Here is a 15,320-nt window from a genome sequence, read left to right on the forward strand (position 1 = left end):
TTCTTGGCTAAAAGTTACTACAGTGTGAGCCAGCCTCACCAGCCAAACCCCCCTGGCCACCCCCCCGTGATCGCCCTGCCGTCGCTTCCCGGCTCCCACAGACACGCACACACACAGCCACCCACCCACTGCACTCTCCCACCCCTTCCCCCACTCCACACAACCACGCACACACTCCTCTCTACCCCCCTCTTCCCTTGCCACCTCCCCCCTCCCGATTCACCCCCCCTCACAATTCCCCCCACCCTTCACACACACACTGTCCCCTCCCCTTTCACCTACCTCTCTGCCTGCCTTCCTTTCTTCCTTCTTACTTCCTGACTTCCTCTATTTCTCCATCTCCTTCCTGTCTCTCTGTCTCTCCCTCTCACTTGCTTCCTGTCTTTCTCCTTTACTTCCTTTCTTTTTCCCTTCTACCCATCCCTTCAACCACACCTTGCCCTTTTTTCTCCCTCCCATACCTCCTTTCCTCTTCTTCCTTCCTTTCCTACAATCTTCCTCCCCATTCTCTAGCGCCCGCTGTATTTCTTCTACAGCGGGCTTAATTTCTAGTAAATAATAAAAATGATGCATTCAAGATCTGCAGGCAGAGTGGAGCTTGCAAAACAAGATTTTCCCATCTCTGTAATGATGCAGCCTGCTCAGCTGTACTGTTGTTCTTGGGCACTAAGAGGCTTTCATGAAGAGGACAGGTGCAAAGTAGGAAGGGGAATCAGCAAAAATTATTCTCCCTACCCACCCAGTCAATGAAAGTGTGTTTTTGTTGTCAGAAACAGACCACAGGAAAGAAAATAAAAACATCAGTAACCATAATAATGTTATCCTAGTAAATCTATAACTATTGTATCACATTACAGGTTTTTTTCCAGAATTTCTGATAAATGATATGTTAAAGATCATATGATGTTAAATGAGTATCAGTTAGGACTTCTAGTATATCTTAGCATTACTCCATTTAATAAAAATACCAAACGAGAAAGGAAATATTCACCTGATAGACATTTTTACTTGCATTCGCAAAATATTTTACTTCATACTGAAGTGGATGGGATGTTGATGACGGGTTTGACCAAGAGATCTTTAACTTTCCTTTATCTGTCATTTCTATCTTCACATTTAATGGAGATTCAGGTTTTACTGTAAAAAATTACAACCAACATTGTACATGCAAGTTAACATGGTTGATATATATTTATATTATCTTGCCTTGTTTATTTTCTACACATTCACACAGATGAAAATCAGTATTTAAAATGACATAGTAACTAAATCACACTTTTTAACCTGTTTGGCCTTAAACTACAAGGAGCTTTTCTACTGCTTCATGTCTCAATTCAACAGAAGAATTTCAACATCATCTTAAATGTTTTGCTGATCTGGAACAGTTGTATAGGCAGTTTGCTCTGTTTCCAAAAGCAGCAAAAAGACCATCAGTCAAAATTTGAAGGTTTGGATAAGAATGTGACCCAAAGTCAGAATGTAGCCATGAAATGGGGCCTTAGGTTATGTTTGTAGAATTAAGACAATTTTAAAAGATGAAAACTACAGAAAAACATGGATAAACTGAACAGAAGGATAAACTTAACACTACCCCAAGAGCCAGTGTGGTGTAGTGGTTAAGAGATCCCCTTATCTGGAAATCTGGGTCTGATCCCTCACTCCTCCATATGCAGCCAGCTGGGTGACTTAAGTCAGTCACAGTTCTCTTAGAACTCTCAACCTGACCTACTTCACAGGACGTCTGTTGTGCATAAGGGAAAGGAAGGCAATTGAAAGCTGCTTTGAGACTACTTCGGCAGGGTATAAAAACGAACCCTTCTTTTTCTTCTAAATCTCAGGGGGTATTTCCTTGTTTTTACTTGCCATACAATTTTCTATTGATTATAATTCTAAATATAGGAAATCATAGTATAAGATCACAGCATGTCCAAAACCACCCTGCAGTTTTAAAGGTAGACTGAAATTTGAATACAAAGATCTCATAGTTAATCATCAAACATTGTTGAATTACACAATTAAATGATTCAATTCTATTTCTATAAAAGCATTTATAACCAGACCTCTGGATCCATGTTCAGCTTACTCTGTGTTATTAATAAGGTGAGGTTAGGATAATAATAGCAACTGCCCCACCTGTAATAGATTACATAGTGCTAGACTAATTAAGCATTAAGGTAGTTTACAAAAACTGGAGCCAATGGGGTAATGATACATGGAGCTACCATCTGCTTCATTAATTACAAGTACCTCTTTGTCATTAATTTGGAAACAACAAGAACAGTAGAGGCTGCAATGCTGATAAATTGGCTCATCGGGATACTGGTATGGAAGAACTTGTTGCTAGTATATAGACCATTTTTGCAATTTCAGTAATTTTAATCCTAAAGTCTGCACAGAATACTCTCCCCCTTTTGTGCTTTTTATATTTGTAGAATGCTGTATGGGAAAGGTTGGTTGAAATACAACAAGTAAACATCATAAACAAACTGTAGGTTAAACATAATTGTTTTGAGAGTGCTCAAAGAACTTTCCAGAGAACTTGCACAACCCTTGTCCATCATCTTCGGGACCTCTTTAAGGACTGGAGATGTCCCAGAGGGCTGGAAGAGAGCAAACGTTATTCTGATCTTCAAAAAAGGGAGGAAGGATGACCCGGGAAACTACAGACCAGTGAGTCTGACCTCTGTTGTGGGGAAGATAATGGTGCAGATATTAAAGTGAGCGATCTGCAAACATCGGGAGGACAATTTGGTGATCCAAGGAAGTCAGCATGGATTTGTCTCCAACAGGTCCTGTCAGACCAGCCTGGTTTCCTTTTTTGACCAAGTGACAGGTTTGCTGGATCGTGGATATTCGGTTGATGTCTTTTACTTGGATTTTAGTAAAGCTTTTGACAAGATTCCTGATGATATTCTGATGGATAAGCTGAAGGACTGCAATCTGGATTTTCAGATAGTTAGGTGGATAAGAAATTGGTTAGAGAACCGCACTCAAAGAGTTGTTGTCAATGGTGTTTCATCAGACTGGAGGGAGGCAAGTAGTGGGGTACCTCAGGGCTCGGTGCTCAGTCTGGTACTTTTTAACATATTTCTTAATGATCTAGATGAGGGGGTGGAAGGACTACTCATCAAGTTTACAGATGACACCAAATTGGGAGGACTGGCAAATACTCCGGAAGATAGAGACTGAGTTCAACGAGATCTGAACACAATGGAAAAATGGGCAAATGAGATGCAATTTAATAAAGATAAGTGTAAAGTTCTGCATCTGGGTCAGAAAAATGAAAAGCATGTCTACTGGATGGGGGATACGCTTCTAGGTAACACTGTGTGTGAACGAGACCTTGGGGTACTTGTGGATTGTAAGCTAAACATGAGCAAGCAGTGTGATGCAGCGGTAAAAAAGGCAAATGCCATTTTGGGCTGTATCAACTGGGGCATCACATCAAAATCACTAGATGTCATAGTCCAATTGTATACGACAGTAGTCCCCAACCTGCGGTCCGTGGCCCGGCAAGCTTGCGGCCCGGGAAGCTTCTTACTGCGGGAGGGCAGGGAGAGGGAATCAGGGCCGCGCCGCGCATCGCTCATGCGTGGCCCTGCCGTGCATGCGCACATGCGTGCTGCGCTGCCAAAATCGCGCATGTGCGGCACTTTCGCGAAAGTGCCACGCATGCACGATTTCGGCCGCGCAGTGCGCATGTGTGCATGCACGGCCTGGCCATGCGTGCGCAATGCACGTACGCGACCACGCCTGCGCACTGCGCGGGCGTGGCCGTCGCCCTGCCGGTCCCCAGCCAAAAAAAGGTTGAGGACCACTGGTATACGGCACTGGTCAGACCACACCTGGAGTACTGTGTGCGATTCTGGAGGCCTCACTTCAAGAAGGACGTAGTTAAAATTGATAGGGTACAGAGGAGAGCGACGAGGATGATCTGGGGCCAAGGGACCAAGCCCTATGAAGATAGGTTGAGGGACTTGGGAATGTTCACCCTAGATAAAAAGAGGTTGAGAGGGGACATGATAGCCCCCTTTAAGTATTTGAAAGGTTGTCACTTGGAGGAGGGGAGGAAGCTGTTCCCGTTGGCTGCAGAGAAAAGGACGCGCAATAATGGGTTTAAACTACAAGTGCAATGATATAGGCTAGATATCAGGGGAAAAAATTTCACAGTCAGAGTAGTTCAGCAGCGGAATAGGCTGCCTAAGGAGGTGGTGAGCTCCCCCTCACTGGCAGTCTTCAAGCAAAGGTTGGATACACACTTTTCTTGGATGCTTTAGGATGCTTTGGGCTGATCCTGCTTTGAGCAGGGGGTTGGACTAGATGGCCTGTATGGCCTCTTCCAACTCTATGATTCTATGATTTTGTCCACTATTATAGATAATATTTATTTACCTGTTCTGTTTAGAACGTGACATTTTATATTAAGTGAAAAGCCTCTCTATACCTTGAAGTTCAACACAAACTGATTTCTTAGCCAGTCCTACCTAAAAAGCAAAATTCCCCAAGGGCCTTGATTTAAAAAAAAAACAAAAACAAGTGAAACCTGTAGGTAAGCAAGGTATCTTTGTCAGAACAAAAACAAGATGGAACAAGAAATTGTGTCAAAATCAACTGCATTCAAAGGCTGTTTCACATACTCTTTCACAGAGCTGATATTCATGTCTCCATATATCATGCTGCAAAACTGGGTGTTAGGGCTGCACTTCCATATACACAGAAGTACAAGTAGTGGTTTTGTCACACAGCTTCTCAAAATAAAACCCAAGTAAAGAAAGCTAGAAATTGTCTTAGTCCCTTCAGGACACGGCATAATTTTGGATATAATTTTTGTGTTAGCTCCGAAGTTCTGCTTATTATTGTCCTGCTTACATCTTTTTTAAAAAGCAAGTGAGAAGACCTTAGTTTTAATTGTGGCCTACAGGGTCTGACAATGTTGAATTCTGTTGCCATGTGTACTGTTGCTATGATTTAGAAGTTCAAATACGACAACTCTGCTCTAGTTAACACTAATCTTTCACATAACACTCAGCATCAAATTGCTCTTTTTACATAGGTTATTAATTAAAGGGAACATTATTTAAACCAAGAACAAGATTCAATTAGTTTCATGGAGTGCTCTGCACATGCAGAGAGAGAGTGATTCAAAATAATGCAAGGGTTACAGTCACAAACTACAGCTAGCAGTTCCTCCCATGTGAGTGGAAGTGCTCTGTGCATGGGACTGTCTGAATCCCACACATTTCTTTAGAAAAAACTTTCAAACTTTGCATTGTATTTAGAATATATTAAATAAATTATACTTAATGCCATTTTCAATTTTACTAGTTATATGTTCCAGGATTAAATCAGAAGAGATGCTTTGAGATGAAATGTAAGAGAATTGGGATGCCAGTATCCCTATAACCCCATCCTCTTTCTAGAGCATTAACTAAATCTACAACTAACATGAAGGACTCACCCTAAAAGGTTTCAATTTATTTATATTTATAATAAAAACATAAATCAAGAAAAACATGCAACTGAAATGCTGTTTATTAAAATAAAAATTTTAAAATACTAAATAGTTCATAAAATGGCCAAATGTTTAAGAATGTAAGAAGAGCACTCCTGGACCAGATCAATAGTCCATGATCTTGTCTCACACTGTAGCCAACCAGTTTCTCTGGACAGCCAACAACAGGGCATAGAAGCCAAGTCCTCCCCCCATGCTGCCTCCTGGATCTGAGATGCAGACGATTAGTGCCTCTCAATGTGACGTTCCCCTCAGTCACCAGGGCTAGCAGCCATGAATAGACTTATCCTCCATTAATCTACCTAGTCTCCCTCTAAAACCATTTATTCCTCTGACCGTCACTACAGCAAATTCCATATTTAATTACTCTTGCTATAAAGTAGTATTTCCTTTTTCCATACTGAATATACCGCCCACCAGTTTCATTGGATGCCCTCAAGTTCTAGTATTTTGGGAAAGGGAGAAAAGTTCTTGTCAACCTTCTCCATTTGATGCATGATTTTATAAGCCTCTATTATGCCTCCTCCCTTAATTATCTCTTTTCTAAACTGAAAAATCCCAGAGTCTTCAGCCTTCCCTCATAGAGAGGGAGCTCCAACCCGCTAATCAACTTGGTTGCCCTCCTCTGTATTTTTTCCAGCTTTGCGATGTACTCTTTGAGATACAGTCACCAGAACTGTACAGTGTTCCAAATGAGGCAGCACAATAGATCTATGCAAGGGTATTACAATATTGGGTATTTCACTCAGGCTCAGCAAGTTAAGATCCTCATTAGCCTTTACTAGAAGTTGGGATTTTTTGTCCCAATGGGCACCACCTTATATTTACCAGCACTGAATTTCATATGCCACATTGACGCCCACTCACCCAGTTTGTGGAGGTCCTCTTGGAGCTCTTCACAGTCAGTCTTGGTTTTTACCATCCTGAATAATTTTGTGTCATCTGAAAACTCAGCCACAACACCACTCAGCCCTAGTTCCAGATCACTTATTAATAAATAAAATAGTACTGGCCCCAATACCAATCCTTGTGGACATCACTGCTTGTTTACTTCCATTGTGGGAATTGTTATTTGGTTCCTGTTATTTAAACACTTTTTAATCCATAAGAGAACCCATTTTCTTATCCCATGACTGCTAAATTTATTCAAGAGTCTTTGGTGAGGTACCTGTCAAAAGCCTTTTGAAAGTTCAGGTATATAATACCTGCCAGGTCACTATAGTCTACATGCTTGTGCTTTCTCAAAAGAATTCCCAAAGGCTGGTGTGGCAGAACTTTCCTTTGCAGAAGCCATGCTGATTTCCCCTCAGCAGGCTTTGTCCCTCTATGTGCATAACAATTCTATGTTTGATTAAAGTTTCTGCAATTTGCATGGGACAGACATTAGGCTGACTGGCCTATAATTTCCTTGTTCAGCTCTGGATCCCTTTTTATAAAAATGGTGCAACATTTGCTATTCTCCAGACTTCTTGTTCAGCTGCTGAATTTATGAACCGTTTATAAACAGTTATTTATGCATCTTGAAATTGCCAAAATGAATTTGTTATCTGATCAATTAATTAAATAGAAGAGTAAAGCATTTGCCTTTTTACCACAATCCTAATTTTAATGTAACAAATATCATACTTACAAAAGGGATGATAATTTTAGAGCTGTCCAAATACATTCAATATTTGGCTATATTGCCTAATACAGGGGTAGTCAACCTGTGGTTCTCCAGATGTTCATGGACTACAATTTCCATGAGCCCCTGCCAGAAAACTCACAGGGGCTCATGGGGATTGTAGTCCATGGACATCTGGAGGTCCACAGGTTGACTACCCCTGGTCTAATATATGTTGAGTGTTAGAAACTAGAATCAAACTGGAGCTAGAAGTGTGGAATGAGAAGTACATTTGAAAAGAAATACCTTTTAATAGGGGCTTTTCTGTAAATAATTTTCTATATTGACTTTATATATTTTTTACTTTTCAGACACATATTTAGATATAACAGCTGAAAAATCCAAATACTGTAAACAAGTGCTTAATACATAGTGAATAGGAATAGTTAAACATCTGAAGACCTGTTGACTTTAAGGGGAAAGATGTAATCTGTGGGACTTTTTTTTTAAGCTTAACGTGGCGAAATTGTGTATTTGTCCCTGTGTGTTTTCCCATTCTTATGTATCAGTTCAGTTTATTTGATTAGCTCAAAAATATTAATAAAAATAAAAACTACCATGTACAATACCAAAACCAACAAGATACATATACCTGCCATTATAAGCCAGCATTTCCAATTTCTTGCACACATTTCACAGTAGAAGTGGTCAATTATTTGAAGACTAAACCATCTGATTTTGTATTGTGCATGCCTTTATATAAAATTTTGTCACATTATGAATAATTTTTTTAGAAGAATGAGAGGAAACAGGAAGCGCGGACTTGATCTGACCTTCCTAGGAATTTATTAAAATTAGTGGAAAATCTTAGGGGCAAAGTAATAATGCATTTTATGTATAACTGATAAGATTAGTATGCAAATTTAATATCATCACAGTTTGTAATAACTAAAGTGAAGGGACTCTCTTTGAAAGTGTTTATTTATTTTTTTATTTTATTTTTATTTTATTTATTCATGCAGTTTATATACCGCCTCTCATTGGGATGTCTCAAGGCAGTGTATATAGAACCAATGGGAAATGGGAAGGTACATTGAAACATTTTGAATGGTACGAACAAGCAAAAAAGATAAACAGTTATAACAATATTTGGGTAATCACAGCCAAACAGCACTTAGAAAAAGATAACAATAATGGTTAGGAAAATGCAGAGTGTCAAGGTTGCCTGGCAGGGGACCAGGCTATAGGGGGGTCCCTATCATTAGCATCATTTGAAAGTCTGGCAGCTTCATTTTGCAAGCCATACGGAACTGTTTGAGTTCCAATAGGGCCTTGATTTCAATGGGGGACCCGTTCCACCAGGTTGGGGCTTGTGATGGGGATGAAAAGGCTTTAGCTCTGATCGAGGCCAGGTGGATTTCTTTGTGGCCAGGGATCTCCAGATTGTTGGAGTAGATACTGTTACTCGTTGGGGAATGCAGGCAAGAAGACAGTCCTTAAGGTAAGTGTATGGCCTTGAAGGTTAGTACCAGCGTCTTAAACCTGATCCGGTTTTTGATTGGTAGCCAGTGCAGCTGGTGGAGGGTGAGAATGATATAGGCACTCTATGGTGTTTGGGTAAGAACATGGGCAGCTGCATTTTGTGCCAATTGTAGTTTCTGGAGCAGGGATAAGGGTAGGCCCGCATAGAGCGAGTTGCAGTAATCCAGACGAGAGATGATAATTGTGTGGATCACTCTGGCAAAGTGTTCCAGGGCCAGATAGGGTGCTAGTAGCTTGGCTTGGAGGAGGTAGAGGTGAAAGAATGCCAGTTGTGCTACACTTGTGAGTTGAGCTTCTATAGTTAAAGAAGCATCAAAGATCACACTCAGGTTCCTGATCGATTGTGCTGTTTTAAGTTGCACACCATTCAGGTTAGGGAGGTACACTTCCTGATATGACCCTTTCCCACCTATTCAAAGGATCTCCATCTTTGAGGGGTTTAGCTCCATGAAGCTATGCTGAAACCATTTATCTATAGCTTCCAGGCATCTGGCCAAGAAGTCCAGGGGGTTATCAGTCTGGCCATCTATCAGGAGGTAGAGTTGGATATCATTGGCATATTGGTGACAGCCCAGGCCATAGCTGTGGACCAACTGGGCAAGAGGACACATAAAGAGGTTAAATAGTGTTGGGGAGAGGATTGCTTCCTGTGTGACTCTGCATTTGAATTTGCAGTTGTGTGATTGGTACTCCCCAATTACTATTCTCTGTTCTCAACCTTGGAGAAAGGAGGACAATATTAAGGCTGTCCCCTGTATCCCCTCATTGATGTGGTAGTGGGCAAGGAGTTTGTGGTCGACAATATCAAATGCTGGTGTCAGATCTAGTGATATTAGCAGCACCGAACCACCTCAGTCCAGTTGGCGCCATAGGTCATCCATCTACATATCCTTTTAAATCAATTAGTCTTGCAAATACTTGACTCTGTTGGATCCTGCCTTCTTTGCTAAGGATATGGATTCCAGATGTCAATGATATAGATACATATGATAAGCAAAAAGGGATGATTAGCATTCCCTTCAAAGGTATCAAAATTCTTATCAGTTTTACAAGGCAAGGTCTTAAAACACCAGCTACTATGTTAGTACAGTAGTCCCTCAATGGATGCAAAGGGTACAGACCTTTCCTTCATACCCTTGCTCCCAATACACCTCTCTAAAGGAGATAATGGGATGAAGATATCCCATTCATAAAAGTTCCTTAGTTCAAGGCCAATATTTAATGAGTTGAGTCAGGTTCTACCAACAAAACTTGGAAACAAATTCCGCAAGCATTGCAGAGCCCTGATTCATACTGGAGGTTCTTCCTCATTCTTATTTACATTGCTTGAAGGAGGAAGTATTTTCCATGAATGTTTTTTCTTCCTTTAGTGGTTGATTCCATATTACGTTGCTGTATGTCCAGCATATCACCCTGTAGATTTAAACTGCAACCAAAATGGGAATGCAGAAAATGAGAATGCATTATAGTCCTGGACTATAATGTGGAGAGAGAAGGGTTATCAGCCTTACCTCTGAACTGTAAGCCAAACTAACTTCCATGGGGCAGTATTTTCCCATTTACATCAAACATGAGCCTCCCTTATGAACAAATAGCACCCATGAAGGCTGCTTTAGTTTGGGAAACTCATTAAAAAGTAGAATATCTAGTTTGGCCATAGGCTCCAGCATAAGATCTGAATATACCAAGAATCTATTACTACAACAAATATATTTGACATCTAGAACATTCTGGAGTACTGCAAAGGACTATTGTAAACTACCTGGAATTGAAACATGTCCGTCTCTTCTGGATGACCACATTGTTACACAGTGCTACAAGCTGAAATGCTGTAGTGTATAAATGCTAACAACATCTTGTTGCTGTTGCCTGAAGTTTAATACAGTTACATTGCAAACAACTGGACCCACAAAGTTGGATGCCTCCTTCCATGTATATTCTATGTTCTGTCCAATGGAATGAAACTTACCCATATCTACTGGCATGAGTGACATTAGTGGTGACTGGAGCAATGCCATTCCATGTGTGATCTTTAGCCACATAATGTAAGTGTGGTTGAGTCTCACTGAAGGTATTTGACACTGGTATTTTTGGTGTTTTACAGCAGTACACTGAACAACTGTAAAATTGTTCTTTAGTGAATTTGTAGAGTTGCTTTCCAAAGATACATCTGTTCTAAATTGGAAAAGGAAATGAAACCATGAGCTTTTTGATATCCAGAGCACTCTATTAGATGTTGCTTTAGAATATATTCATACGCTGTTAAAACAGAGTTCATTGAAAATTTTAAAGGTAAAAGGCACGTGCAGATTGTTCTAGAATGCCTTTTGCCCTTAGAATTATAAATATACAAGTGGGTAAGCTGCAAGGACTGGGGGGGGGCATCTCATTTTCTCTCTTGCACTATTTCTTCGCTCTCTTCTCTTAAAGCCTCCATGGCTTTCCCCCATTTCCTGTTTCCTTTCAACTTCCACTTGTCAGCCAAGTACCTTTAGTGCCCCCAGTTTACTCTCCTTCCCACCCCTTAAGACCCCTCAACAGGAAAAATCTGACCTAGTTACGCAGACCCAACCATCAGGCCAAGACCCAGTTGTGCAGGGTTAGCCATCAGGCTGAGGCCTCATTGCACAATGGGAAACATTCAAGAATTGGGGGGGGGGGGGCTTAACTTTTCAATCTATCCCGTTCCCCATCTGAATTCCTCTTTACTTTCTCCTGGAAGTTCCATTTCCTCAAATGTCCTGCTTTTTTCTCTCTTTCTCATCCACCTACAAGGAATAGGAGGGTCATGAGATGGAGGTGGGCAATGGCAAGCCACCTCAGAATATCTCTTGCCTTGAAAACCACACAGGGTCACCATAAATCAGCTGTGACTTGATGGCATTTTCCACCACCAACTACCTTTTATTTGCTGCCTCATCTTCAGCTATATTTATACTTTATTTGCTTCATATTATTATTATAGGCAGGTTACATATAAAATATATAATCCCATAAAATCCCATAAATAACACCCAATATATTGATATTTATATTGATTTATTTCTGATATATTCAGTTTTTCTCCCAACAGGAAACCAAAGGAACTTAACCACATTCTGCTCTCCATTTTATCCTCACAATCCTGTGATGGAGGTTAGATGGACAGCTTATAAGTTTCCACAGTTGAATTCAAACCTGGGTCTCTAAACCACTACAGCATACTGTGTTTCATGATGTGACTGCTGATGAAAAGTAGCAAGCATCAAGGTAGGCCTGAGCGAGTATTGCTAATAGCGTGTTGCAACATTTTCTCATATTTGTAGAAATATCTTGTATTTTCAAGGCTCCAATCTCCAGATTTAAGTTTCCACATATGGGGTCGAGTTGAAAATCACATATATTAGTGGATAGGACCCATGAGAAACTCCTAAGGAAATTCCTTAATTGCCATACTTCGTCCTTTGGCTTTTGACACCCAGCCACATTTCTCTACACTTTCCTTACAATGTTATCTCCTCTTCCCTTCTTTTCCTTTCCACACCATACTCCTCATGCTCTACATTGATTCCCACTGCTCCCTCTTTCATCAATCTGACCTTCCTGTTACCCACTCCTCTCTGCTTGGCCACCCATCTTCTCCATTTTGCCCATACACCCACACCTCCTCATTGCTCTGCTTGAGCCTCTTCACTGCTTCAATTCTTCATAGCCCTGCATGAGCTCTTCACTTCTCAGGCTACCAACCCATCACCTCCTCACTCTGCCTATCTAGCCCTTCCACACCAGTCTGCTGTCCAACCTCTCTATTGGCTGGTCTCCCTGCCTATCCCCACTTTGTCATGCTTCTACCTATTCCCCTCCTTGCCATTTTGCCAACCCAACCTGCCTCAATATTGGGCCTACCCCCATACTTGCCAATCTGCCTAGCTGCCCACCCATCCCTTTCCTTGCCATGGGCCCCACACAGGCAGATAAGCCTCCTTGCTTGTGCCACATAATTTCCTTCTTTGCACAAATCCATCATGGTAGCACAGCTCAGCCTACAAATCTCACAGATATAGCCCTGTGGGGGAAGGGGAAGGAGGGAGAAGAAGCAATACTGCTTCTTATGAGTTTAATATTTAGTGTTCAGTCTCATGATTATTAGCTTCCCCCTCCAAAAAAAAATAAGGCAGCTTCAGTTCCACAGTGGTGTGTTGTATCTTCAGCAGAAGCACTCCTCTGTCCCTTAAGTTTGCAAAAAACCTCAAAAAACCCACAATCCTGCAATGGCCTCAGTCCTCAGATTTAAGTGTCTGCAGATCTGGTCATGTTGAGAATTAATTGAATATGCACACTCACACACTATCATGACGTTTCTTCTGTAATAGCAAACCTATGCAACTCCTGCTACTCATGGCAACTAAGAAATTAGAATAATACACATAACATCACACCTCTTATATGGCTGCTGTCTGATGCAGCTAATAAGTGCAGCCTCACCCCTCACCACCAGGCCAGGAGAGTGGGACTGGAGGGAAAGTACGTTTGTGGGTGCGGCACATGTTGCCAGGCTTGGCGTGCTGGCGTGTTCTGCACCAAAAGGGAGGAGGAAGCACAAACTCCTGGCCCCTTTTGGCGTGCAACTCACTTGTCCAGCCTCCTTCTTTCCCAGTGTAGAGGGAAACTGCATATCCCGATTGCGGTACTGATGGGGTAGCAAGGCCAGGAATGATGCAGGCCTTGCCACTTCTGCAACAGGGAAAGAGTCCCCTTCCAAGCCAAGAGTCCCCTTCCAAGTCCCCTTCCAACCCCTCACAACCAAATTGCTGAGCCTCATATATGGGGAACTGCACGGGAAGAAGGAGTCATCCCACCTGCTTACCTTGTGGCAGACAAGGGAATGACCCAGCTGACACCGAACAAGCCCTTGCCAGAGCAGGCCGCAGGGCACTGACAAAGCCACAAGGACACCACCTCCCTCATGATCAGCTGGCTCTCTTTTGGGGGAAGAGCTTCTTCTCACAGGAGTCTTCCCACACCAATGAATCCTCTCGGCATGGGCAGGCATCCAGTTGGGGCCAATGTGTGAGCAGGGCCGAGCCACAACAGCACTCAGGCTCGTCGCTCAAGCACAGAAACATGCCTGGAAAGACATCAAAAGCGAGGGAAGTTGGTAATGGAGAACGGAGATCCTCTGGTAAAGAGGGTTTCTCCAGTGAGGAACAAGCAATTTTTTTGAGAGGCTATTCGCAAGCCGTAGCCCAACTGATGGATGCACCAGACTCCTGGGGTAGCAGGGTCAACAGGGAATTCACAAACAGCTCCAGCTAGGATGACAGCACTTTGGTTGATGAGAGTTCACGGAAGGGCAGACGATCAGGAACTTAGCACAACGACAGAAGAGGAACCACAAGCACCAAGTTGTTGCACATTGACTTTGTGTGACGTCCCCTCTACTGGGGACGTGGAGGACGTCCGATGTGACAGGTGTTATTGGCTGGAAGGTTATGCCTCACCTTCCCCCATGGCCACACAAGCACAGGGCTAATGCCAGGTGCCTCCTGGAAGAGGAAGATGTTACCGGTGGAATCCTGGATCCTCAAGGCTTTTAACACAGGGGCAGACACCCCCCCCAAGAAAAAATTAATCTGTCACACAAACTAAGGGGAAGGGCCCTGGAGGGTTTTTTGTTGATGTGTTTGCTTTTGATCGTACTCAATTGGGGGTGATACAGGGAGGTGACAGGATAAGAAAAAGAAGGAAACCCCTCCCTGTGAACGGTCATTTCAGAACTGGATATTGGGTTTTGTGGAATTTATATCTCTGATCACAGCAGCTTACCCTGAGCATGTTCTTCTCATCCGGCATCATGACATTTCTTATTGGGTACAGGTTCTTTTTTGTCATGATGTGGTACACCTGTCAAATTGGGGGTATGACCTCTGGCTACACAGTGTCCAGTCCACTCTGCTAGAGTAAGAGGCTTGGAGTGTTGGAAGGAACAGAATTCTTGCAGCTCTCATTCTGTGGTGGTTTAGGCATGGAATTGATCCTGCTTTGTAGTCTGCTCATTGGACTCACCACGGGTGGAGCCTTATTAACAAGGTGGTGCGGATGTGAGCCAATGCCAACCCGGCTGGGGAAGCAAGGGTGGCTCTCCAGATGGGATTACCAATGGCAAGGAGAGCCACAAGTCGGGAGAGGTGGTGGTGGTCTCCCCAGGGTGCCATTGGTATCCCGGGTGCCCTGCAAGAAGCTTCCTGCAGGAAGAGGGTGTGTTCCATGCCCTGCCAACACCCCTGCTGGAGAGCTAATAAACTGTGGCCTGTTTTATTCCAACAAGTTGGTGTCATGTTTTCTTTCCAGTACAGAATGCTGTCCTGCATGGCAATTGAATAATAAGACAAAACTAATACAATGGGAGCCTTGCTTTGAGAATGGTGGGAGAAGATGATCCTTCTGAAAGAAAAGAATGTTTGTTCTATTTGTTTGTTCTATTTGTTTCTTTGAAAACATTTTAAACCAGAAATTAGGCCCGCTGTAGAAACAATACAGCGGACGCTAGCCATTCCCAGCGGCCCTAGCAGCGGTGGCAGGGAAGGGCCTCCCCGGAACATCCCCCCCCCCGGCTAGAGGCCTTCCCAGGGGGGCGGGAGCACTCCCGGCCACCTGGGAAGGCCTTTCCCCCCCCCCCATCTA

The 15,320-nt window shown here is 42.7% G+C and overlaps 1 protein-coding gene across 4 annotated transcripts in view; it reads right to left on the reverse strand.

Moving 5' to 3' along the window:
• The window catches only part of LEPR (leptin receptor), a 104,411-nt gene that overhangs the window by 49,132 nt on the left and 39,959 nt on the right, over window positions 1-15,320 (reverse strand). For all 4 annotated transcript variants that reach the window (XM_077333438.1, XM_077333437.1, XM_077333439.1 and 1 more), the window contains exons 6-7: window positions 10,627-10,832; window positions 992-1,137 (exon numbers count right to left, since the gene is read on the reverse strand). In XM_077333438.1, the coding sequence (XP_077189553.1) occupies window positions 992-1,137; window positions 10,627-10,832 (352 nt within the window). The remainder of the gene's footprint in view (window positions 1-991; window positions 1,138-10,626; window positions 10,833-15,320) is intronic.

Source organism: Paroedura picta, chromosome 4 (genome assembly GCF_049243985.1).
Source record: "Paroedura picta isolate Pp20150507F chromosome 4, Ppicta_v3.0, whole genome shotgun sequence".
NCBI classification, from domain to species: Eukaryota; Metazoa; Chordata; class Lepidosauria; order Squamata; family Gekkonidae; genus Paroedura; species Paroedura picta.